Source organism: Hippopotamus amphibius, chromosome 15 (assembly GCF_030028045.1).
Source record: "Hippopotamus amphibius kiboko isolate mHipAmp2 chromosome 15, mHipAmp2.hap2, whole genome shotgun sequence".
NCBI lineage: Eukaryota > Metazoa > Chordata > Mammalia > Artiodactyla > Hippopotamidae > Hippopotamus > Hippopotamus amphibius.
In genome coordinates, this window is record NC_080200.1 from 26455424 (window position 1) to 26481965 (window position 26542).

Genomic DNA, 26542 nt, shown 5'->3' on the forward strand with positions numbered 1-26542 from the left:
CCCCGCAGGGCTGGGGAGTGGAATGCTCCCCCAGCTCCCCCCCAGCACAGCCAGGCATCTGCCCAAGATGTTTGAAATGTAAACACCAAATCTCCAAATGGAACTAGAAAGACTGACAGCACCAGATGTTGGCATGGACTAGCTGTTGGTGGGAGTGTAAAAGGGACTGGTCACTGTGGGAGAATGCAGGCAGCTTCCTCCCATGTGTGGCCCCACAGACCCACCCCTAGGCGCTGACTTGCCGCATGGAAAGCCTGCGTCCACGAAGAGCGTGTTTGAGTGTAGGAATGAATGGAGACTGCCGGAGCAGAGAACAGGCAGAGGCTACCTGCTTGGAGCTTGCTGCAGCAAGGGGGTCAGGGCAGTCGGGGTGGCCGAGCTTCCTTGTGGAGAGAGGGAAGGCCCCAGTGTGCCGACGGAGGCTGTGGGTCGGAGAGCTGGAGCGGCTGACTAGGAGTGTGGTGTCCTGAATGAACTGGGAGATTGGGATTGCCGTATATACATTACTAATGAGAAAAAAAGTGTCAAATTGTACACTTTAAATATATGCAGTCTATTGTATGTCAATCGTATCTCAATAAAATTTCTTAAAGAAAAAAGAAATTAAAAAAAAAAGTGGGGTGTCCTGTGGGATGGGTTAGGGAGCATATTTGGCTTTCTCTGGTTGGTTCCAAGTTGGAGGCAGGACAAAACACAGGGAAGCATCAGCTTTTGCTCAAGTCCTGTGGTTTGGGGCTGATGGCTAATTACAGGGGTTATTGTTTTGTTGCCTGGACTGTCACTAGAGATAGCAGGCTGACATCCTGCACGTCTGACGATAGCAGGCTGGCTTCCTGGCTGGCTACTGGAGATGGACGGTTGGTTTCCTGGGCAGGTGGCCAAAGGTTGTAGGTCAGAGTTCTATTTTTACAGATGGTCTGGTCATTGTTTGTTTGTGTGCTCACTGCTGCTTTCCTCATAACAGCCCAAACTGCAAACATCCTGGGGGGCCCTCGACAGGAGATGTAGAAGCTACCTGTGGCCCATCCACTCAACCAGCACTACTCAGAAATAAAAGGACTGCAGCAGGGACACATGCATGGAGGAGGCTCAAAAATGTGCTGAGAACAAGACCTCCCTTGAAAGTGCAGCACCATGTGATTCCACCAACATGAAGCTTTAGAGTAGGTTCAGCACATCTGTGATAGCTGGGTTATGTGGCCTGACTGGGAAGGGGCAGGAGAGAGCTACTACAATTGTATGTGTTTTTCAGAATTCATCAAATAGCAGGATTTGTGCATTTCACCATATGCTAATTTTATCTCCAAGAGGGAAAAAAAAGAACCAAAAATGATGTTGATGAAGGCGTTAGGGATGGATGTGTCTGTGGTCTGCCACTCGGTGGGAAATGCATCAAAAATTAAGAAAGGCCAAGGGGTGGGGAGGGTGGCTAGAGGATTAAAGTGCGGGATGGATACCCAAAAGAAAAAGCGCAGCAGAAGCTCATTGTGAAGTGGGCATGTCCAAGGGGTGTTTACGACAAAACTCTCACTTTCTGTGTTAGATTTTTTCATAACAAAATGTTGGAGAAAGCACGTCTAAACGTAAAGGGGGAGGAGGGGTCCAGCCTCCACTGAGATCTGCCGGGGGCATCAGGTACAAGCTCTTGGTACTGGCCTCTCAAAATGCGGTCTCAGCCCACTCAGTCTCAGCTTTCCCACTCGATAATTTTTCTCAAATCTATTTATAAACACTCCTGGAACCAGAGCCAAGCAAAGAACATAGCACAACTGGCTGAGTGCCACCCACTAGGGGGTTAACATCCTACCCACGCGCACAGTGAACCATGAAATCTGAAACGCAGGCGAAAAGGCAAGAGGAAATCATCCCACAAGACTCATCTGGAAGGTGTGTATCAAAACATTATCATCTAAAAAAGAGAGAGCCAGCACAAAGAAAATGTATCAAATGTCCATGGGTGGCCCAGTTGAGGGAACCAAGCGATATCCAGATACTGGAAGGTGCAAAAAACATCCATGGCGATGACAGAGGGATAAGTGCTCACGAAAGGTGGGGAAAAAAATGCAAGACAGAAAACCGACAAATTAAACATAGAACCGGCTCAACTACACAGAGAAGCAGCACAGAGATAAACCCGGAAGAAAATGGGACAAAGTACATATTTTTAAATGAGAGCTTCTGGAAAATCAAATCACCTGCAACACCAGCTGGAAAGGGGCGCATGGCAAGGAAACACAGCAGTCCAGTGGGAAGAGAGGGGTTTTCCAGAAAAGGCTGGGTAGGGGGAGCATGCAGACCCAGCCCCATGCCTCCCTTGCAGCCCCCAGGGTCTCTTCCCACTCCCGTAGCCCTGTTAATTAAAAATAATTGGTTTTGTTGCTCTGCTGCTTTTCAGTTTTTTACTTCTTTAATTTCTATTTATTACTTCCTTCTTTTTATACTTTCTTTGAGTCTATTGTGTTGTTATTTTGCTAACTTCTTAAGTTAGAGGCACAGCTGTTTAAATTTTTGGTCTTTTTAAAGGGGGGTTGGGGTGGGATGAATTGGGAGATTGGGATTGCCATATATATATTACTAATAAGAAAAAAATCATATCAAATTGTACACTTTAAATATATGCAGTTTATTGTATGTCAATTGTATCTCAATAAAAGTTCTTGAAGAAAAATAAATTTTTTAAAAGAAAAAAAATAAATAAAAAATGACTAGAGCTATAAAGTTACCCCTAACATACACCCACAACCAAATTTTGTTGTATTTTCACTGTCATTTCATTTCTCAGTAGCTGATAATTTGTGACGACTTTTTTCTTTGACCCATGGGGTATCTAGTTGTGATTTTCTTAACTTTCAAGTGATGGAGGATTTTTAGTTATCCTTTTGTTATTGGTATCTTTTTAGATAAAATTGTGGTCAAAGGATATGGTCTCTATGAAATCAATTCTTTGAAAGTTGTGGAAACCTTAGGGCTAAGAACAGGTTAATTTTCATACATGTTCCGTTTGTTTTTGGTAGGATCGTGTACTCTCCAATAGCTGAGTGTGATGGTTGATAGATGCTTTAGATCAAGCTTACTGATTTCTGTTATCATCATCTTGTCTTTACTAACTTTTGTTGACATGATTTGCCAATTAATGAGAGAGATTTCTGTGGTTTTTTCTCTGATATCAAGTATGTGGTGCCTTTTCCAACAACCAACTCTCCAATTCCCTGACTCCAACCAGGTGTCCAACAATTCGACCCAATACTGACATTAAGTCCCTGAGGTAGCGTCAGACACCACAGGTTCAAGGACGCAGCCCACAAGATGTGCCCCCTTCAAATGCCAATTGCCATGGGGTGCCCAGGCCACCAACACTGCTGTCCAACTTGGCTACAAATTCAGGGCTCCCCATGACCCCCTCCTCAGATTCGATTAATTTGCTAGAGTGACTTAGAACTCGGGAAACTTTACTTAGGTTTACTGGTTTATGACCTGAGTTCCGGATATAACTAAGGAACAGCTGAACAGAAGAGATATGCAGGGCAAGGTATGGGGATTCAATGCATGCAGCGTCCGTGATCTCTCCAGGCACCACCCTTCCAGCACCTCCATGTGCTCCCTGACCTGGAAGTTCATCAAATCTCCTTGTTCCAGAGTCTTTATGGAGCTCCATCTCCAGACTCCCTTCCTCCCTCGAGGCTGGGGTGCAACTGAAAGTTCCCACCCTCTCATCACCTGGTCTTCATGGTGACTGGCCCCATTCTGAAGCCGTACAGGGGCCCAGCCTGTGCCACCTCATTAGCATAAATTCACTCCCAAATTAGGCATTATAAATATCAACTTTCAGATGTGGCATTTTATTGATTGATTGATTGATTGGCTGTATTGGGTCTTTATTGCTGCACACGGGCTTTTTCTAGTTGCAGCGAGCAGGGGCTACTCTGCAGTGCGTGGGCTCTTCATTGCAGTGGTTTCTCTTGTTGGGGAGCACGCGCTCTAGGCACTTGGGCTTCAGTAGCTGCGGCACACAGGCTCAATAGTTGTGGTGCACGGGCTTAGTAGCTCCATGGCATGTGGTATCTTCCTGGAGCCGGGATCGAAACCGTGTCCCCTGCATTGGCAGGCAGATTCCCAACCACTGCGCCACCTAGGAAGCCCCAGATGTAGCATTTTAGATTTATCCTTATATTTACCTTTTCCCACCCTTATTCATTCTAATCTTGCATTTCATACTTTCCCTTATGGGATTTCTTCTATGGGACTTTCCTTCTGCCTAAAGTCATCCTTTAGAATTTTTAAATTCTAAACTTTTTGTTTGTACAATTCTACACCCAATTCCAACGTGTACGATCTCTCCCCACACCAGACAGGTCTCTGATAGCACCTGGCTACCCCACAGTTCAACCCAATTCTGACACTATCTACCTGGAGATAGCATCAGAGGCCACAGGTTAGGGCTCAGTCCCCCAAGACTGCCCCCTCACCACTTTAGACACCAATCATAAGTCTAGGTTATCACCTGTGCTTCTGACCAACTGGCTATAAATAGGTTTTTCTACCATCCTTGGGTTCGATTAATTTGCAAGAGCGGCTCACAGAACACAGAGAAACATTTTACTCAGCAGATTGCTGGTTTACAACAAAAAGGTATAACTGGAGGGCAGCCAAATGGAAGAGATGCAAAGGGCAAGGTACATGGGAAGGGGCATGGAGCTTCCATGCCCTCTCTGGGCATGCCACTCTCCCCAAATCTCCATGTAGTCACTGACCTTGGCACTCTCCAAACCCCATCTTTTTGGGGTTTCTACAGAGGCTTCATTATAGACATATGATTGATTAAATCATTGTCCTTTGGTGACTAATTCAACCTCTAGCCCCTCTCCCCTTCCCAGAGGTCAGGGAATGGGATTGAAAGTTCTAACCCTCTAATCACAAGGTTGATTCTCTAGCAACCAGCCCCTGTCCTTAGAGGCTTTCTAAAAGTCACCTTATTAACATAAACTCTGGTGTGGTTGACAGGAGCTTGTTATAAATATTAGCACACCTCTATCACTCTCACCACTTACGAAATTCCAAGAATTTTAGGAGTTCTGTGCCAGGATTTAGGACAAGATTAAATACATATTTCTTACTAAAAATCACAATATCTCAGATGAAAATGTCTTATTTCACCTCATTCTTGAATGACAGTTTGGGGTATACAATTCTAGGCTGATAGTTATTTTTCTCTCAGTACATTGAAGGTATTATTCACTTTCCTACTGGCTTCCACTGTTGCTTTTGATAAACTTTTTTTTTCTTAAGATTTCCTCTCTACCTATTTTTAAGATCTTCCCTCTGTCTTTGGGAATCTGGACTTAGTGTCACTAAGATGTGACTAGGTAGAGCTACAGACCCACTGGACTTCCTGAGCCTAAGAAGCGACAACTTCCATCAATTCTGGAAAATTCTCAGCCATATTTCTTTCTTTTGCCCCATGTTCTTTTCTCTCCTTCTGTAATTCCACTTGGATCATGATATCATATTAAATCTTCTCTCCTTTCTCCCATCTCTCACTCTCTTTCATATTTCCCAATTCTTCAGAAAATACATCCATGGATTTTTTTTTAAGGAACATATTTTTATTTCTAGAAGTTATCTTTGATCTGTTTTATGCCTGCTTAACCATTTTTATAGTCTCTTGCTTCTTACCAATATTTAAATGCCTTATTTTACTTCTTTAAATATACTAAATATACTTATTTTATATGCCTGGGTATTCCAATATCTGAAAATTCATAGGTTTGATTCCACTATTTTTCTGCTGACTCTTGTTCCTTTTGGGGTTAAATTAGTATTTCTGGATTTTCTGGTTTTTTAATAACAAAGGTTTATTCCTTATAACTTATTCTCTGTAAAACTTGAGTTGGACAAGGGTCTGTGAAGAAAGGATTACATTTGCATTTGCCAAGCTTCTAGAAACACTACCACCCAGGGCTACTTTTTTTTTTTTAACTATGACAGCTAATTTTCAGAACTTCATACTTTTTACAAAACAAACTAAAGCAAATAGGAAAACCAGCAAAGATCTTCCTGAGTATCTGTACCAGTTCTCACAGTGATCAGTGTTTATGAAATTGGAAGCAAATGTAAAGATTAAACACCAACTGATCCCCTTGGGTAATGTGCACCCGGAGGCTGGCTTTAGAGCTCCTAAAAGTCAGAGCTTCCTGTAAGCTCCAGTGCTTCTGTGAAAACTAATTTGGTTTGTTCAAGAAAGGGAGTACTTCTGTTGTATGGCAGTCTCCTTTTAAAAACACTGAGGTAAAACATGGAATATGTATCTCTTCGGACCTGAACCAAATATTTTAAGGTCCCAGATACCTGGAGAACCCTGAAGACATTTACAGAATACATGACCTCCAAGGCAGCATTTTACTCAGAAGCTGTCCGCACCGTGGCCCACCTCCTTTCTCATTTACTTTATGGCTCCCATATAAGGTCACATGTCAGCACAGCAGCTTATGCTCAGGCTGAGGGCCTGATGTTCCATAAATACCGCTGCCCAGAGAAGACGCTTGGCTCCCGACTCTGGGTGTCCACAGATGGTGAGAAGCCCTGAGTGTTCCAAACTCACAGCACAGATGCTGGCAGCACCATCAGCACATGGTCTCCTGTGTCCTTTATTTATATGTCACTAAGACCCACTCTATTCTGGTGCAGAGGATGCTTGCCTTCTTAATTTTGTTCACTCCAGGAGACTGAACCTCAGGATGGCACTCCCCACCCAGCCTGACCCCCTGCTCTTCAGTTTGGGGGAATGGGAAGGGATCAGAACTGCCTAGCTCAGAAATAGAGACACAGATGTAGAGAACAAACATATGGACAGCAAGGGGGGAAAGCGGGGGTGGGGGGGGAGGGGGGATGAAGTGGGAGAGTGGGATTGCCATATATACATTACTAATAAGAAAAAAAATATCAAATTGTACACTTTAAATATATGCAGTTTATTGTATGTCAAAAAAAAAAAAAAAAAAAACTGCCTGGCTGTTTCCTTGCCTAAGGGGAGCCTTGCCTCATCGGGCTGGCCAAGCCCTCACCACCCCCCCATGTCTTCGTCACCTTCAATTTCACAGTTCCTCTCTGTGCACCATCTTCCTGACTTGGGCTCCCAGCAGCTCCCCACCCCCCACCTCCACTCTCCCCACCTCCTCCTGGAGTGACTCCTAGCTGCAACTGGCTGCAGGTTCTTGGAGGGGATACACCAGGATGGCTCCTTTGTTGCTCAGTCATCCCATCCCAACTCCGTGGGCGTCACTCAGATGCCTCACAAGGACAGGCCTGTCTGCTCTTTGCAGACAGGTCTGCAGGCCACAGCTCAGAGTCACCAGGACCCAGTCTCCTCTGGACTTGGAGCTCCCTCACTGGTCCAGGCCTCTGAGGCCTCTTCCCTTCTTGTCACTCCAGCAAACAAAGAAACTCTGCTACAATATTTTATCTGGTGCGCTCAGGGAGAGCATCTCAATGTATCTAGTCTACCCAAATCCAAGTCCCATCACCTTCCACTCAGAATGAAAACACAATGATCCAGGGGGCTTCCTAGGTGGCGCAGTGGTTAGAATCCGCCTGCCAATGCAGGGGACACGGGTTCGATTCCTGCTCCAGGAAGATCCCACATGCAGTGGAGCAACTAAGCCCTAAGCCCATGAGCCACAACTATTGAGCCTGCACTTTAGACCCCACAAGCCACAACTATTGAGCCCATGTGCTGCAACTACTGAAGCCCACGCGCCTAGAGCCCGTGCTCTGCAACAAGAGAAGCCATGGCAATGAGCCCACGCACCACAACGAAGAGTAGCCCCCACTCAATGCAACTAAAGAAAGCCAGTGCACAGCAAAAAAGACCCAACACAGCCAATAAAATTAATTAATTAATTAACTTTAAAAAAAGAAAAAAGAAAACACAATGATCCAAAACCTGGGATGCAGCAAAAGCAGTTCTAGGAGGGAAGTTTATAGCAATACAATCTCACCTCAAGAAACAAGAAAATTCTCAAACAACTTAACTAGACACCTAAAGCAACTACAGAAAGAAGAACAAACAAAACCCAGAGTTAGTAGAAGGAAAGAAATCATAAAAATCAAAGCAGAAATAAATAGAGACAAAAAAAAAAAACAATTACAAAGATCAATGAAACTAAAAGCTGGTTATTTGAGAAGATGAACAAAATTGATAAACCCTTAGCCAGACTCATCAAGAAAAAAAGTGAGAGGACTCAAATCAATAAAATTAGAAATGAAAAAGGAGAAGTTACAACAGACACCGCAGAAATACAAAGGATCCTAAGAAACTACTACAAGCAACCATACAGCAATAAAATGGATAACCTGGAAGAAATGGACAAATTCTTAGAAAGGTAAAATCTCCCAAGACTGAACCAGAAAGAAATAGAAAATATGAACAGACCAATCACAAGTACTGAAATGGAAACTGTGATTAAAAAACTCACAACACTGAAGGACGCGGGCTGCGGAGTTTGAGCGTTTTGAAAGATTGAAATCATGGCAGGTCCAGAAACTCATGCCCAGCTCCAATTCACTGGTATCAAAAAATATTTCAACTCTTACACTGTCACAGGGAGAATGAATTGTGTACTGGCCACATATGGAAGTATTGCTTTGATAGTCTTATACTTCAAGTTAAGGTCTAAAAAAACCCCAGCTGTGAAAGCAATGTAAACGGATCCTAAACTGTCCCTATATGGAAGTATTGCTTTGATAGTCTTATACTTCAAGTTAAGGTCTAAAAAAACCCCAGCTGTGAAAGCAATGTAAACGGATTCTAAACTGTCCCTCATCTGTTAAGTTTCCATGGCCAGAAGAAACTAATGTCAACTCATCATGTGATACTCAATTTGTACAATAAATTATGAACCTGGAAAAAAAAAAAACTCACAACAAACAAAAGTCCAGGACCAGATGGCTTCACAGGCAAATTCTATAAAACATATAGAAAAGAGCTAACACCTACCCTTCTGAAACTCTTCCAAAAAACTGCAGAGAAGGAACACTCCCAAGTGCATTCTACGAGGCCACCATCACCCTATTACCAAAACAAGACAAAGATATCCAAAAAAAAGAAAGAAAGAAAGGAAGGGAGGGAGGGAGGGAGGGAGAGAGAGAGAGAGAGAAAGAGAGAGAAAGAGAGAAAGAGAGAGAGAAAGAAAGAAAGAAAGAAGGAAGGAAGGAAGGAAGGAAGGAAGACAGACAGACAGACAGACAGACAGACAAGAAAGGAAATTACAGGCCAATATCACTGATGAACATAGACACAAAAATCCTCAACAAAATACTATCAATCTGAATCCAACAACACATTAAAAGGATCATACACCATGATCAAGTGGACTTTATCCCAGGGATGCAAAGATTCTTCAATTATACACAAATCAATCAATGTGATACATCAGGTTAACAAACTGAAGAATAAAAACCATATAATAATCTCAACAGATGCAGAAAAAGCTTTTGACAAAATTCAACACCCATTTATGATAAAAACTCTCCAGAAAGTGGGCATAGAGGGAACCTTCCTCAACATAATAAAGGCCATAATGACAAACCCATAGCCAACATCATCCTCAATGGTGAAAAGCTGAAAGCATTTCCTCTAAGATCAGGAACAAGACAAAGATGTCCACTATTACCACTTTTATTCAACATAATTTTAGAAGTCCTAACCACAGAAACCAGAGAAGAAAAAGAAACAAAAGGAATTCAAATTGGAAAAGAAGTAAAACTGTCACTGTTTGCAGATAACATGGTACTATACACAGAAAATCCTAAAGACATTACCAGAAAACTACCAGAGCTCATCAATGACTTTGGTAAGACTGCAGGATACAAAATCAATGCACAGAAATCTCTTGCATTCCTATACACTAACAATGAAAGATCAGAAAGAGAAATTAAGGAAATAATCCCATTTACCTTCACATAAAAATAAAATAAAATACCTAGGAATAAACCTACCTAAGGAGGCAAAAGACCTGCACTCAGAAAACTATAAGACACTGATGAAAGAAGTCAAAGATGACACCATGAAATCAAAGATACCATGTTCTTGGATTGGAAGAATCACTACTGTCAAAATGACCATCGAAGCAATCTACAGATTCAGTGTAATCCCTATCAAATTATCAATGGCATTTTTTACAGAATTAGAACAAAAAAGTTTACAATTTGGATGGAAACACAAAAGACCCCAAATAGCGAAAGCAATCTTGAGAAAGTAAAATGGAGCTAGAGGAATCAGGCTCCCTGATGTCAGGCTAAACACAAGGCTACATTAATCAAAACAGTATGGTACTGGGAATTCCCTGGCAGTCCCATGGTTAGGACTCTGCACTTCGACTGTAGGGGGCATGGGTTCAATCCCTGGTTGGGGGAAGAGATCTGGCATGCCACGTGGCATGGCCAAAAACAAAAACAAAAAACAAAACAAACAAAAACACAGTATGGTACTAGCACAAAAACAGAAGGATAGACCAATGGAACAGGATAGAAAGTCCAGAGATAAACCCATGCACCTATGGTCACCTAATGTATGACAAAGGAGGCAAGAATATACAATGGAGAAAAGATAGTCTCTTCAATAAGTGGTGCTGGGAAAACTGGACAGCTACATGTAAAAGAATGGAATTAGAACACTCCCTAACACCATACACAAAAATAAACTCAAAATGGATTACAGACCTAAATGTAAGGCCGGATACTATAAAACTCTTAGAGGAAAACATAGGCAGAACAGTCTCGGCATAAATCGCAGCAAGATCTTTTTTGACATATCTCCTAGAGCAAAGAAAATAAAAACAAAAATAAACAAATGAGATCGTTTGCACAGCAAAGGAAACCATAAACAAAACGAAAAGACAACCCTCAGAATGTGAGAAAATATTTGCAAATGAAGCGACTGACAAGGGATTAATCTCCAAAATATACAAACAGCTCATAGCTCAATATGAAAAAAAAAACCCACCCAATAAAAAAATGGGTGGAAGATCTAAATAGACATCTCTCCAAAAAAGACATACAGATGGCATGAAAAGATGCTCAACATCATTAATTATTAGAGAAATACAAATCAAAACTACAATATAGTATCACCTCTCACCAGTCAGAATGGCCATTATCAAAAAAAATCTACAGTCAGTCAGTGCTGGAGAGGGTGTGGAGAGAAGGGAACCCTCCTGCACTGTTGGTGGGAATGTAAATTGGTACAGCCACAATGGAGAACAGTATGGAGGTTCCTTTAAAAACTAAAAATAGAACTACCATATGACCCAGCAATCCCACTCCTGGGCATATACCCTGAGAAAACCATAATTCGAAACGACACATGCACCTCAATGTTCACTGCAGCACTATTTACAATAGGCAGGACATGGAAGCAACCTAAATGTCCATCAATAAGGAATGGATAAAGATGCTGTACAGCCGCCTGCGAGGATGTCGTGACTGCCCCCCAGTGCCCCTCAGCCCCGGAGATGTCGCCATGGCACAGCTTGCAGCTCCCCTGACTGAGGGGTCCGCAGCCCGTATCTGGGCCCTCCTGTCCCCTCCCAGATGTTATCATGTGGGCAACCGGCTGCAACTGGTTCTGCCTGGATAGACAGCTTGAGGAGGCCCCACCGCCCCAGGAAGCCAGGATGCAGGCCTATTCCAACCGTAGGTACAGCTCCTTCCCTTCCCCACGGGCTCAGAACCAAACTGCAAGGCCTGTGGGACCCACTCCAGAAGCATACCCAGGAAGGCCAATGACCATGTGTTTCAGGACCAAGAGGAAGCTGTCTATCCGGAGAGCACAGCCAGAGCACCTGCTGAGGATGAGACCCAGTCCGCTGACTGAGAGGACAGCTTCGTCCTGGGCCAGAAGGCCCCTCTGTCTGACCTGACCAACCTGGAGGACACAGAACTTCTGACTGTGCAGCATCACAAAGCGATCCTAGCTCACAACCTCATCAACCACAAGGGCTGCTATGAGAAGTGGGAGCTGAGGGAGAGGGTGACGCGGCTGCACAAGGGTGAGAAGGGACTCCAGCACCTGGTGTGTGGTGCTGAAGACCAAAACGGGGAGCAGTGCCAGCCAGCCTGGAGAGAACCTGCGCTGCATCTGCATGGACTCCCGCATCGACTGTGTCCTGCTGGGCTGCGGTCACATGGTCACCTGTACCAAGTGTGGCAAGCACACAAACGAGTGTCCCATCTGCCGGCAGTACGTGATCTGAGCCATGAACATCGTCCAATCCTGAGGGCTTGTACTGGCTTCATCAGTGCCTTACAGGGATACAGCTTGAGGTGTCTGAGCCCACAGTTGGCCAGCTTGTGGAGGGGCAGGCTAACAAGAAAATCTGCAGCGTTCCCAAGACCAGGGCAAGCAAAGATGCTGTCACCTCTGGGCATGCCTGTCTTGCTTCAGAGGTGCACTTTGTGACTGGCAGAGCCCGAGGCCAGTGGGAACTAGTACAGATCACAAGGGCAAGTCCCTGTTTCAATGACCTTGGGGTGATGATGGTAACTGATGAAGAGACGACTTTCTGGAACCTGCACCATATCTTCCTCCCTTCCTCTAAGAATCTAAACAGATTCACCCTTCCTCCTGTAGCCCTCCCATCCCCCTGAGCTGCATGTTTCTGTTTCACCCATCAGAAGATCTGGTAGAAATGGCTCCCTTCTTCCCAAGTACATCTGGATTCACTTCTGGTCTCTCTGGCTTTCTGTGCCATAACCGACCTTTGCTAAAGTCTCTTGCTACATTATCGGAAATCCATTTGTTTCTTCAGACCAAAGAGATGTTAGCTTACCACACCAACAGTGATCCTCCTCAGGACAGAATTTGGACCAGTAAACTTATTTCTGGTGAGAAATGAAACACAAATGCTATTGAAAAAAAACTTGAAGTCATTAAGAGTTGCTCCTTAAGTGCTGGGATTGGAAGCTCTCAAGTCTCCTGACCTGACCTTGGGAGGCAATAAAGCATCTGGCTTTCAGACTGTTGGGAAATTCCAGTCTCTGTGTGAGAGATGGTGCATGGACCATCTCTGCTTCTTCTCTTGGGGCCTGACTTTGTGCCACCCTTAATTTTAGTTTATGAGAAAAGGGAAAGTGTCGGGTGGAAGCAATGGCTTTCTGCTTGGCTTTGACTTATCTAACAGACAGCCTTGAACCACTTTCCCCCGAGCATGTCCCTCTTTCCCATGGAGGTTTTAAACACGGTCTCACAGAGACTTAGGCAAAGAGCCTTACTCTTCTCTCACCAGACTTCTCATGAAGTTCCTGGAGACTGGGTATGTACGACAGAGCACCTAAGAGGTATCAGAAGGCACTGAACACGGCTGGATTCAGCCCTTGAGCAGACAGCTAGAAGTCTTAGTTCCCCAGGTTGATGGGGACTCCCTACTCCCATTTCCTTTCTCAGCCTACTGATTTAGGGCCAGGAAGCAGCATCCTCTAGGCCCTTTAGGAAGGACCTTGCGATGAGTAGGTGTTCTTGAGCCCTCTTAGGGTCTTGTCACCACTAGAAGAGTTTAAGTTTGCTGGAGAAGCTTGGCCAAGCACACACATGCATACTAGGCACTATGAGAAGAGCTGTATGTGCCACCATTACCACTGGATGAGCTATGCAGACCCTTGAACACCTGGGGGGCTTGGCAGTCACCCCCCACCCCACCCCATGCAGTCAAGATCTCTCAGACTAGAAGAACCAATCGTGACTTTGGAAAGCAGTGGGAAACCTCTAAGGGGACCTGTTCACCGGTACAGACATGCTCAACGCTTTCTCTCCATCAGCCACTAACTCCTTTCGGGGGAGTGAAATAATTTTATAAAGCGGTGGTCGGTTGAGCACTGGGTCACTTACCTTGACATTATTCCAAGTCCTGGATGATCTGATTCTGGGCTGCAGCCTGTGTAGGAACTGGGGGAATCAAGCGATTTCCCTATAAAGACACCATCTTTCGCCTTTCTGCTGGACAGTAAATACTATAGTTTACAGTGCCTACCAGTTTAACAAAGGATTCAGCTACTCCTCAGTTCCACTGTGAAACTGGTCTACATACAGGCAGCTCAGTTACAAGCTAGCAATAACTTCAGGGCAGAAGCTAGCTGTCTCCCTACTTGAAACTTGCTTTCTCTGATGAGGCGTTACCTCTCCCTACCTCCCAATTTCCCTCCTAGACATGAGTTAATAATATCCTGAGGGTTGGTTTGTAACCTCAGTAAGAATTAAAACTGATGTCATTTATTCATTTTGGAGAAAGAACTTGCCTTGAAGTCTCCGAACCTCTTTTGGTGAAGGCTTCCATTTAGGAAAATAAGCTGTGACACACCTCCTCCTACCTTTTTTGTATCTTATTACTACACCAAATAAGAGTTGGGAATTCTAAGATTCCATTTCAGTTACTATCTAACCAAGGTAGAAAACTTGAGTTTTAACCTTAAATGCTCTCTCCTGCCCCTCATGGATCCTTGGTCTTAATTATCATGGAAACATCTAATTCTTCCATTATTCCATGGCTTTTGCTGTGACTGTTCAGTTGAGACTTGTTTTAAAAGACACGGACAGCTGAGTGGTTCATAATACACTGGAATAGCTGGATCCAAACTAGTTAAGAATAAGCTGTACAGGAATTAGTGCTCAATATATATTGTATAAATTTGCTGAAATCTTTAAAAAACAAAAAGCTGTGCTACATATATACAATGGAATATTCAGCCATAAAAAAGAGAATGAAATAATGCCATTTGCAGCAACATGGATGGACCTAGAGATTGTCATACTGAGTGAAGTTAAGTCAGACACAGAAAGACAAATATCATACGATATCACTTATATGTGGAATCTAAAAAAAAAAAAAGTGGTACAAATGAACTTACTTACAGAATAGAAATAAAGTCACAGATGTGGAAACCAAACTTAAGGTTACCAGGGGGAAAGCGGCAGGGTGGGGTGGGGTGGGGGAAGATAAATTGGGAGATTGGGATTGACATATACACACTACTATATATAAAACAGATAACTAATAAGGACCTACTATACAGCACAGGGAACTCTTCTCAATACTATGTAACGACCTATATGGAAAAAGAATCTAAAAAAGAGTGAATATGTGTATATATATAACAGATTCACTTTGCTATACAGCAGAAAATAACACAACTGTAAATCAACTATACTCCAATAAAAATTATAAATAAATAAATAAATAAATAAACAAATAAATAAGTAAAGTTAAGGGGGAAAAAAAAAGAAGAAACCAGAGATCTACATGGGCTAATTGTAGGTCACACTTTAATAGCCACTCTGGGTTATCAGGTAGGACACCCAGTAACCAAGAGATTCACATTGCAGTGGGAAAACGGAAGTCAGTGGTTTAAACTGGGGAAGTAAGTCAGCCCCTTACTGTGAAGACATGACTACATCAGAAAACAGCAGCAAGTAAACCAAACAGAAGCTCCTCTCTGCACTCTGGGCACTGCCATCCCAGGGCAGCCACTCCTACCCTGAGCTTATGAGGGCTACGGGGGGAGGAGGGGGCTGCCAATGCCCCGTGGGGCGGAAGCTGTGGAGATGTGGTGCCCTGGCATAAGATGGTATTGGGGCTACCCCAGCTGGTGCCCCTGAGCACAGAGGTACACTTGGGAGGACTCAGGGGGGTGTGAGCAGTGCATGCACCTCCACTCACAGACACCACCACTCCACCTGGCCCCACAAGACTCCCACCCTGAGACATGCCCCCAAGCCAACATGTAAGACAACTCCCAGAGCCCACTTGCCCCTTCAGCCACCCCAGACACTGAGAAGCCTCCTTCCCAGGCCTGCCCAAGCAGGCTCAGAGGGGTGCAGGCAGCCCAGAGGCATCCTGGAGCATCCTGTCCTTGGTTGATGGATGAACCACCTCCAGATCTAGACGGTTTGGAATCTCATCCAGGGTCTGGTGGAAGCTGGGGTTCTGCTCAGCACAGAGGCAGGTGCTCGGCTCACTTCTACCTGGCCCCCCACGCCCCACCCCCATCCTCAGGAGGGCTCTTGATGCTCCAGTCACAAAGCCACCAGGAGAGGCCAGCCACCCTGCGCGTAGGACCCTCCACAGGAAGCATGGTGGGCTGGGGACACCTGGGCCGCAGCAGCACGCCCGCCATGCCTGCGGCTCTGGGAGGCCCGCAGAAACCTGGGGACCCTCCAAGGGGGTGTTCGTTCAACTGGGCCACCCTAGGAAGTGGGGGCTGGCCTGCAGGGTGCAGCAGATAAACAGAGGCCCTGTGCAGGAGCGCAGGGACACCCAGGGCTACTTGGTGGCTGTGGGCCACCAGTCTGGCACAGACGCAGTTAGCGCCACAAGGCCACTCTCAGAGGTTCTGATATGCAGAGGACCCTTGATTTTCTCGGACCGCAGCAGAGCCAGACCCACGTCCCCCAGGCCGGCCCTGTACTTGCCGGCTGCCTGCCCTGCCTCAGTGAGCACAGAGGTGCCGGGGGCAATGCTGCCCACGGGGAGGCGGCCTGAGAGCCGTACTGGGAAGAGGCGCTTTCGGATGACACCCATGTGGTGGGTGCGAGCCGTCAGCTCCTGACCGATGTAGCAGCCCTTGGTGAAGCTGATGCCGTTCATGAAGGCCAGGTTAGACTCCAGGGGCAGGGCTACTCCTGGGGGCAGGTCGTGGACGCCCTCGGGAACACCTGCAGAGGGGGGAGAGGCCTGGTGAGGGCGGAGGTGTCCTCCAGAGCTGGGAGCTTGACCAAGGGTGGCTGGGGGTACTGACCTGTAGGGATCCCACCATCTGACCATCACAATCCTCTGGCTCCCTCCCCAACCTCCAGGTGCCTACTCCCGCCCCCCACTCTGGTCCCTGGGTGAGCACCTTGGTCTGGCCCTCAATACTACCCACTAGAGGAGAAGACCTTACCCCTGACCCCAGACCTCTGCTCCTTCCCCTGGCTCCTCCCGGTGTCTGGGCTCATCCCAGTTTCCCCAGGGCCGTGTCACACCCCTACTCTCCCCTCCGTTCCCATCCTGCCCCTCTCCCCATTCAGCACCACCCCCTACCCCCGACCCTTCCCCAGGTCTGGCCCCATGTTCACACCTTGCTGGTACCGGTGCCGGTGATAATCCTGGAGGTCCCCAGGACGGCCCCCGGGCACCAGGGCTGAGCCCTCATCCTGGGAGAGGAGCCGCCAGCCCATGCAGGCAGTCCGGGGATCACGGGTGAGGATGGTGGTACACTCAGCCTTCGCCTCAAGTGGCACAGCCCTGCCAGCCTCCTCAGGGGCACAGGGCAGCACGGCCCACACGCGTAGCTCGGGGCACGGCTCCACCGTGACCCTCCGCCGGATCTTGTGCAGTACCAGGTGCCTCTGCAGCACATCCAGCACTGAGCTGTCGCACTCCAGGAGGAAAGTGGGCTGCTCACTGGAGTGCTCAGGGAGCCTGCGGGGAGAGGAGGGGGTGCTTGGGTGCAGGCAGGGCACACTGTGGGAAGTGCTTGGAGTCAGGCCACGGCCATACGTAGCTATGCCTCCCCAGTGCACCAGCAACTTGGACCACCTAGTAAAGCTGCACAGCACAGCACACACTGGAGACCTCATGGCCACCACCCCTCCCCACCCAGGGAGGAAACCACAGGAAACAGTCTGGCCGGTAGAGGAGAGGCCTTGGCTCGACAGGGAGAAGGAGGGCCCTGGGACCACAGTGGTGTCCAGCGCTCAAGGTGAGATGGAAAGGCACAGCCAGCCACGCTGAAATCCAGGATTTGCCTCCTCTAGCCCTGAGAAGCCACTGAGAAGCCCAGGGTCCCAAAGCAGGGCGCACGGTGGATTTCAGGAGGGGTGTGAGCAGGCAGGAAGAGCTGAGAGGACAGCAGACAGCTGATGCAGGTGAGGTGCATGGTGAGATCACACCCTGCCCGTGCCCACCTCCCACCTCCCCTAGGGAAGCCCCGCAACCTGATGAGGGCGCCAGAACCATCCTAATCCTCACTTCAGGTAGCCCACAACCCCAGGAATGGCCCCAGATCCTGGTGTCACTGACGCATGGACGGTGGGGCCTTTATGGACAGATGAGCACAGAGGAGAGGCCAGTGCACCATCAGACATGGTGCAGGGGCCCTAGATGGAGGCGTCCAGGACCCGGAGGAGGACATGGCTGGAGTCCTGGTTGTAGATGTGGCTTGAGCAAGGACCCACAGCTGTGTGGGAACTGAGACAGAGAAGTGGATAAGACCTTCCAGGAGCACGTATATTTCACGAGCATGTATAAGAGAGAAAGGCCATCAGCTGGTACCCCAGACTCCTCCTCCAGAACCTATCAGCTGTGCCCCTGATACCCTCTCCAGGCAGGAAGGGGTTAAGTACTGCCCTGAGGAAGCCAGCCAACACCCCCCACCCCCACCCCAAGGAAAGACCTACAGAAGCTAGCTTGGTGCGCTGACTTCTTCGGGTTCACCCTACAGCACAAACCCCGTCAAGTCCATGCACATAACTATCCGCCACGGGTCCAGTAAGGACAGGACCAACCATGTGGAGAAAGCGGAAGAGACCAGGCCGCAGCACCAAGTCAGGTTAGCTCCTCACCTTCCAAACAGTCCTCAAAGAAGGTCAAAAATAGATCAGCTGACATGTGCGAAAAGGATCATTTACAGATGGAATTAAAATACCAAAAAAAAAACCCAAAAACAAAAACAGCAACAGAAGAGCTCAAATGTGCTGCCTCAGATAACCACATGGCAAGAAGTTCAAAGTCACTTATCAAGAGGCAAAGGCAAATTAAAACCACCATGAGATACAACACAACTACCAGAATGGCTAAGATAGAAACATCCAAGGCAGAGAGGATGCAGAGAAGCTGGATCACTCAGCCTTGCTGGTGGAATGGAACAGACATTCTGGAAAATGGTTTGCAGTTCTTTATAAAACTAAACATGCAGCTACCACACAACCCAGCCACTGCACTCCTGGGCATTTATCCCAGAAAACACCCCAGGTGCTCACATAAAACCTGGGCATGAATGTTAGTAGCAGTTTTATTCTTAGCCAAGAAATGAAACCAAAACACCCTTCAGTGGGTGAATGGTCAAACTGTGGTCCATTCCCTCAGTGGAATACTACTCAGCAGGGAAAAGGAACAGACTACTGAATCCAAAGGGCATCAAGGTGAGTGAAACTGAACCTCAAAAGACGCTGTTTGTAAGATATTCCTGAAATGACACGATCATAAAGATGGAGAGCGAGCAGGGGAGTGTCTGTGGGGCTGAGGGGATGAGAAGGGCAGTGTGCCCACGGAGGGTAGAAGACAGCCAGATGGTAATGGAAGGGATCTGTCTTGATCGAGGCTACACAGGTCTACATGAGCGATCAAATCACAGAGCTGCATGCATGAGAGCATGTGGAAATCTGGAAGAACCTGAGTCCCCTGTGGCTGGCCCATCTGATCACCTGATTGTGACCCTGGACTACAGAAGGCAAGATGCTGCCACTGCAGGAACGGAGTGAAGGGTACATGGGACCTCCCTGTTAATTTCTGTGTGTGTGTGGTTTCCTGTAAATCTATAATTATTTTGAAAGAAAAAGAAAAAGGAGGTGCCTCTGGAGAGGATGGGGCCATGCCGGTGAGAAGGGAGACAGCAGTCAGTCAGTTTTCATCAAAAGCCTTTTAATGTTACTAGGTTTTTTAACCACATGCAGGTATACTTTTATTTTTTAAATCTCCAATAAAGGAAGCAGACAGAAACAGTATGAAATACTGGCCAAGGGAGGAGCTGGGCACGGGTGGACAGAACGTGAGGTCGCAGGGGAGGGTAAACCTTGGAGGGAGGGGGAGAGATGCAGGTAAAGCCATGTCCAAAGGAGGAGGAGGCCCAGCACAGGGAGGGCCCTGGAAGGGCTGGCGAAGGGACCACCAGGGTGCTGGGGTAGGCAGGCCCCAGGCTGATGCCTCCACCTTACTCACGCAGCGAATACGCCACAGGATTCAAAACACGTTGGGTGGAGCAGGGCCAGGTTCTGGGCTCAGGCACTTTCTGAGCCACCTGTGCAAATGGCCAAGTGCCATTCAGCCCCTCAGGACCAACAAAGCTGCAATGCACCCCTGCTTCCCACCACCCCAAATCAGACTGTCTGCTGCCCGTGCTGCAGCACAGTAACAGGGGACAGGTCAGCAGGACAGGGGGTGAAGTAGGGTGAGACTGTGCTCGGGGGGCCGCTTTCTTGGCCGACATGGCAATGTCTGGGCTGGAGCACCCTCTGTGGGGCCATCCTGGACACTGCTGGGTGCTGAGAGCACCCCTGGGCCCAGCCCACTCGATGCCAGGAACATCCATGCCTGAGTGACAACCACAAATATCCCCAGATGTTGCAAAGTGCCCCCGAATAGCACCACCAGATGAAATACAGGATGCCCGGTCAAATCTGAATTTCAGGAAACAGTGAATAATGTCTTCAGTAAATTCAGTATATATTTCCCAAGCACTGCCTAGGTCATCTCCTAAAAAGTCACCCGTGTCTGTCTGAGATTTACCTGGGCATCCTGCATTTTTATTTGCAATTTTATTTGCTAAGCCCAGCAGCCCCTCCTAGCAGCACAACCACAGCAGCAGGAAGAGAAAGGTCGAGGAGCACCTGCAGCCTCACCAGCTGGCCTGGCAGACAGGACCTGGATACAGCATGTGCTGGCACTGCAATACCAGGCGTCCATCCTCACCCACCCTCCTGCCCAGGGCACAGGCTGTATGAAAACCCAAAAAGGGAGGGTCAAGCCCACTTAACCCCTTGCCCAGAATGTCCAGAGTGCCCTCCTCCAGCAGCCCGATGCCCTGCACAGTACCTGACACCCCGGTACCCACCACCCCCATAAACACAGGGACCTCACTCCTCGAGTCCAGTCCTGGACCCAGCTCTGCCTAGGGCCTGGGTCTTCACACATGAACGGATGCCCTTCAAGGGCACTGCAGGTACCAGGGCAAGAGGCATGGCCAGGCATGGGGCACAAGGGGGCCAGCAGGTGAGGGACACACAGGTCCACAGAGACCAGACCCAAACGCCTGCCAAGGAGTGGCGGCACTCACCAGGGGCATTGGGCTGCTGCAGGACTGTACGTGGAGGACCCAGTCAGGCTGGCATGTTCCAAGTCGCCTAGGGGAAAAGCCTACCGTGTGCTCACGGGGCACAGTGTACACACACCCTACAAGGCAGGAAGTAGACATTCTAGGGGCCTACAAGAGCAGAGCAGAGTACACCACAGCAGGAGGGCAGGAGAGAAGTGGGTTAAAGGAATGCTGAGTGGGGTCGGCACAGGAGCCATGAGGTCCTGGGCAGAGGTGCACCAGTCCCACCTTCCACCCTCCCTCTGCTGAGTACACACAGACCAGAGTGCAGCAGCCAGGAACCAGCCAAGCCCAGACTCAGCACCAGCTGAGATTAGCACCAGGGGAACCAGGTGTGGAGGGAAACAAGGGAGCAACGGACCATCCGATCCTCACCAGGATAGCCCCCAGAGACACCCCCCAGAAACCAACAGAAGCTTAGTGTGTCCCACAAAAGCCAGAGCAGCCCAGGACCAATACCTGGAGCATCTCCTCAGCAGCTGGCACTTAAGGCTTCCATCATGAAGACAGAGGCCCAGGAAACAAACACACAGTCAGAAAGAGGAAGGACCTTCAGAACACAAAGCCTCAGCTGAGAGGATGAGGAGTCAAGCCACAGCCTGGGAAAAAAGGTTTGAAAAGTCACATCTGACAAAGGACTGTCACTCAGAATATACAAAACCACTTAAAACTCAACAATAAGGACACAAACAACCTGAATAAAAATGGGGCAAAGACAGAAATAGAGACACAGATGTGGAGAACAAACGTATGGACACGGTGGGGGGGGTGACAGTGATGGGGTGGGGATGAATGGGGAGATTGGGATCGCCATATATACATTAATATGCATAAAACAGATGATCAATAAGAAAAAATACATCAAATTGTACATTTTAAATATATGTAGTTTATTGTATGTCAATTATAGCTCAATCTAAAAAAAAAATGGGCCAAAGATCTGAACAGACACCACCCCAAAGAAGACACATAGGTGGCAAACAGCATATGAAATGATGCCCCACAGACATCACCAGGGAAAAGCACATTAAAACAACAACAAGCTACCACCACACTCCTATTAGAATGATCAAAATCCGGATCACTGACACCACAAATGCTGGTGAGGGTGTGGAGCAACAGGAAGTCTTTACTCACTGCTGGTGGGAATGCACAATGGTTCAGCCACTCTGGAAGACACTTTGGCGGTTTCTTACAAAGCCACACATATTCTTACCTCACAATCCAGCAGTCACACCCCTTGGTACTTACCTAAAGGAGCTGAGAACTAACCTCCACACAGAAACCTGTACACAGATGTTTACAGCACCTTTATTCCTAACTGCAGCATTATGGAAGCAACTGCTAAGTCCTTCAGTGGATGAATGGTTACATAGGCTGGCGCATCCAAACAATGGAGCATTATTCAACACTAAAAAGAAATGAGCTATCAGGCCCTGAAAAGACAAGGAGGAAACTTAAATGTGTATTACTAAGTGAAAGAAGTCAATCTGAAAAGGCTGCATACGTTATGATTCCAACTATGTGACGTTCTGGAAAAAGTGAAACTATGGAGTCAGTTCCAGATTCAAAAAGATCCTTTCAGTGGTGTGAGGGGTTAGGAGGAAGGAAGGGATGAATAGGTAGAGCACAGATGATATCAGGAGCAGTGAAACTACCGTAATGACATTATAATGGTACATACACGTTATTATACATTTGTCCAATTCCATTGAATGCACAGCACCAAGAGTCAATACTAATGTGAACTAAGGACTTTGGGTAATGTTGGTATCAATGTAGGCTCATCAACTGTAAATAATGTACTACTTGGGAGGAAGAGATTGATAACGAAGGAGACTATGCATGTATGGGGGCAGAGAGTATATGAGAAATCTCTGTACCTTCCCCTAAATTTCGCTATGAACCTAAAATTGGTCTAAAAAGTATACTTTTTTTTTTTTTTTTTTGGCTACACCATGCGGCTTGCAAGATCTCAGTTCCCTGACCAGGGATTGAACCCAGGCCACGTTAGTGAAAGCCTGGAATCCTAACCACTAGGCCACCAGGGAACAACCTAAAAAGTCTACTCTAAAAACAAAAAAACTAAACCTTTGTCTGAGAGATGGTGCTACATCCAGGAAACAAGAACAGGGCACACTGAAGAAGGAACAACTCAAGGATGGGAAACTAGAAGCGTGACAGTTTAAATGAAAAATTCCAGGGAGTTTCAGGGAGTTGAATCTCAGAAGAGCAACTGGGGTCAGGGGACTCATCATAGTGCCCCCCGATTCCCTCAGCACACAGACAGCAAGTGGCACAGCGATACCCCATTCTCAGGAATTAACAGAGAGAGAAAAACAAACTCTTCTATAGGACAAATTAGGGCACACACAACGTCTGGAAAGAGCCACCACGTACATGCCTGGTGACAAGAACTGCTAGCCCAGCAGCTAAGCAAAAATGCTTCAGACCAGAGAAAGAGGAAAAAAACCCTAGAAACAAAAAAAGTACTTTACACTGTAGAGTGACTTATGAGGATATAAATTCATTATAACAAGACTGCAGGCTTCCTTGGTGGCCCAGTGGTTGAGAATCTGCCTGCCAATGCAGAGGACACAGGTTTGAGCCCTGGTCCAGGAAGATTCCATGTGCTGCAGAGCTACTAAGCCCGTGCGCCACAACTACTGAGCCCACCTGCCGCAACTACTGAAGCCCGCTCGCCTAGAGCCCGTGCTCTGCAACAAGAGAAGCCACCAAAATGAACAGCCCGCGCACTGCAACAAGAATAGCCCCTGCTCTCAGCAGCTAGAGAAAGCCCACACACAGGAAAGAAGACCCAACGCAGCCAATAAATAAATAAATAAATTTAAAAAAAAAAAAAAAGAAGAATGCAAAGGCAGAAAGATGTAAAGGCAGACTGGAGACTCAAAAAAGAAAATTTGGGGACCAAAACATCATCATTACAACGCTGATAAACTAAAAACTGAAATGACCTTAATAGGAGCTACTGAAAATTAATAGGAGCTACTGAAAATTACTGACACAGAGGGCTTAAGATAATCAAACAATGCAGTTTCTAAAAGAGATTAAAGCAACTACTGGGAAGGCAATAATTACATAAAACAGATAATGACAATGTTATCTCTGAAAGATGGGACGCAGAGCAGGGACCACAGACATTTTCTGTAAAGGACCAGGTTGTAAATAATTGAGGTTTGATGTCACATGGTGTCTACCACATTATTATATTATTAACTATATCTTTGCCACTGGAAAGCAAAAGTAGCCACACAGTATACAAATGGGCATGCAGCATTCCAATCAAACTTTACTTACAAAAATAGAGAGCAAGCTGGATCAGTCCAAGGGTCATACTTTACAGACCCCTGTTTCAGAGTCATACAGCCCACCAAGCACCCAGCAACATGACATGAAAGAAACCCCAAATACAACCCAACAGGATACTTCAAGACATGAGGATGAAGAAGAGCCCCTAAGAGTACCCAAAGAAAAGGCCCAGAAAAGGTTGCACACACAAAGGCCCAGAAATAAAAAGGTACTAGGATTCTTGACAGTAAAGCCAATTGTGGCTTCAATGTTTTCAGGGATGAAAACACAGTTTTATGCCCAGCCAAGCTATAAGGTAAAACCATTTGAAGGAATCAAAGGTCCACCTGAAGTATCCTACCTCTCAACAAGCCACTAAAGAACATACTCCTCCAGCATGCAAGCAGTACATTGAGGAAGATGCAGATAAGAACCCACAATAGAAGAGGGGCACGGGAGTTTCCAGGGTGGCCTCAGAGGAGGGACCTGGAACTACATGAGAGGTTCTAGAGGAACCAAGTCTGAGAAAGCTAAGCAAGTGAAAACCGAAAGCTCTATAAGACAAAGGACAAGGCCACTAACTTGGCTTGTCCTGGTGACCATTCACAGACAGTCATGGTAAAATCAGCATAGACTGAAGTAAAACACCAAACGCTAATATCACTGCATTTGGGGAGATTTTGGAAAGAAGTGAGTGTACACTGGAGAACTCAGGAAGTAGTGGCACAAACGAGTCGCGCAGAGGCTGCTCCCTGCAGTGTGGCTCCACGTGCCACGACCTCTTTCCTGTGCGGTGGGTCTGAGCAGAAGCAGAGGCCAGGTGCAGGGGCGCCCAGGCCCTCCCAGGGGTGAGTGTCGCTGGCCCATCCCTCGGCGCCAGCTCCAGCCCACCTATGGCTGCTCTGCCACGGTGCCCTCCCCCAGCCCACCCCGTGTGCGGGTTCCCAAGTGCCCTACCCTGGGCGCCCCTCCCATCCTCAGGTGCCCTGCCTTGGGGTCTACCTCGGCCCACCCTATGCACAGGTTCCCAGGTGTCCCTTCCCCTGGCTGCCCTGTCCGGCATGTCCTCTCCGTCCTGGGCCACTGGCACTCCTCCCCTAGGTGCCCCGCCTCTGGGTGTCGTTAGTCCCGCCCTCCTTGCCCGCCCCTCCTCGGTACGTACCCCTCCCCTGAGAGCCCTCCATGGGAACCCGTCCCCCAAGCCTTCTCAGGCCCGCTCCTGGGTGACCTCCCCCTGGGTGATACCCTGGCCCCGGCCCCCGGAGCCTGTCCCGCAACCCGCTCTCACCCGTACAGAATGACGTCATAGAGGGTGCGTCCCTGGACATTGAGAAAGTGGGCGTAGCCCGCGCGCGCAGAGGTAGAGGCCTCGCCAACCGCAGGACCCGGAAGCGGCAGCTCATTGGTCAGCAGACCCAGGAGAAAGGGCGCTGAGTCCGGCCCGCGCACGCGCAAGAGGGCGCGCTCGCCCAGTAGGAAGCAGGCCCAGGCCGCGCGGCCAGCGGTCTCACCACTCTGACAGCAGGAGCTGTGGCCCAGGCGGCGCCTCGGGGCCGGGCGCAGCCTCCAGCTCCAGGCCTGGCCGCCGCGCCCTGGAGCCGCACCCCGGAGCAGCGCCGCGGCCGCCATCTTGGGGAGGAGTGAGGCGGCGGGAGGGGGCAGCCCGGGCGGTGGCGCGCGCGTGCGGGCGCGCCCCACAGCAGCTCTTGGAGGCGGGCGAGCAGAGCGTGCGCGGGGGCGGGGGGGTGGGGGGAGTGGAGGCGGTGCGGGCGGGCGCCACCACGGCCCCTGGCGGCAGGTGGGCGAAGCGTGCGCAGGGGCGGGCTTTGCGCGAGCATGCGCGGGTTGGTGCCACAGCAACCCCTGCAGGCGGGAGGGCGTTGCTCGCTGGAGTGGCCGGGGTGAGGGTGGGCGGAGCGGGGGCGGGGCCTCGAGCTGTCAGTCACCCACACGCCCCTCCTGGGCTGGCTTCTGCTCCTGCAGTTGCCCTGCTCCTTGGTTGTCAGAGAAGTTTCGGCTTGCTTTATAGTGGTGAGGCGCGCATAACCTAAACTTTACCATCCTAACTATTTTTAGGTGCACATTTCAGGAGCATTAAGCGCATTCACACTGTTTT

General features: G+C 48.0%; 2 protein-coding genes and 1 pseudogene across 11 annotated transcripts in view; 2 read left to right on the forward strand and 1 right to left on the reverse strand.

The window, feature by feature from the left end:
• Positions 1–26125, reverse strand: part of IBA57 (iron-sulfur cluster assembly factor IBA57) — a 56775-nt gene extending 30650 nt beyond the window's left edge. The window contains exons 1-6 of one of the 10 annotated variants that reach the window (XR_009049177.1): positions 25715–26125; positions 17104–17447; positions 14456–16699; positions 13880–13936; positions 12825–12876; positions 6987–10812 (exon numbers count right to left, since the gene is read on the reverse strand). Coding sequence is in view for 3 of the 10 variants with exons in the window: in XM_057708784.1 (XP_057564767.1) it covers positions 16308–16699; positions 17104–17447; positions 25715–26055 (1077 nt within the window). In the remaining 7 variants the exon portion in view is untranslated. Of the gene's footprint in view, positions 1–2692; positions 4130–6986; positions 16700–17103; positions 17448–25438; positions 25461–25714 lie in introns of those variants that run through there. The other 9 variants (XR_009049175.1, XR_009049174.1, XR_009049176.1 and 6 more) reach the window with 9 other exon arrangements.
• Positions 8524–8700, forward strand: LOC130836407 (ATP synthase membrane subunit K, mitochondrial-like). The gene has a single exon (XM_057708442.1). It carries the CDS (start codon positions 8524–8526, stop codon positions 8698–8700), a length of 177 nt encoding a protein of 58 aa, XP_057564425.1.
• On the forward strand, positions 11595–12272 carry LOC130836408 (E3 ubiquitin-protein ligase rififylin-like; annotated as a pseudogene).
• Positions 26126–26542: the final 417 nt, after the last annotated feature.

Coding starts and splice junctions, on each gene's coding strand:
- LOC130836407 (XM_057708442.1), top strand. CDS start 8,524: ATGGCAGGTCCAGAAACTCATGCCCAGCTCCAATTCACTGGTATCAAA.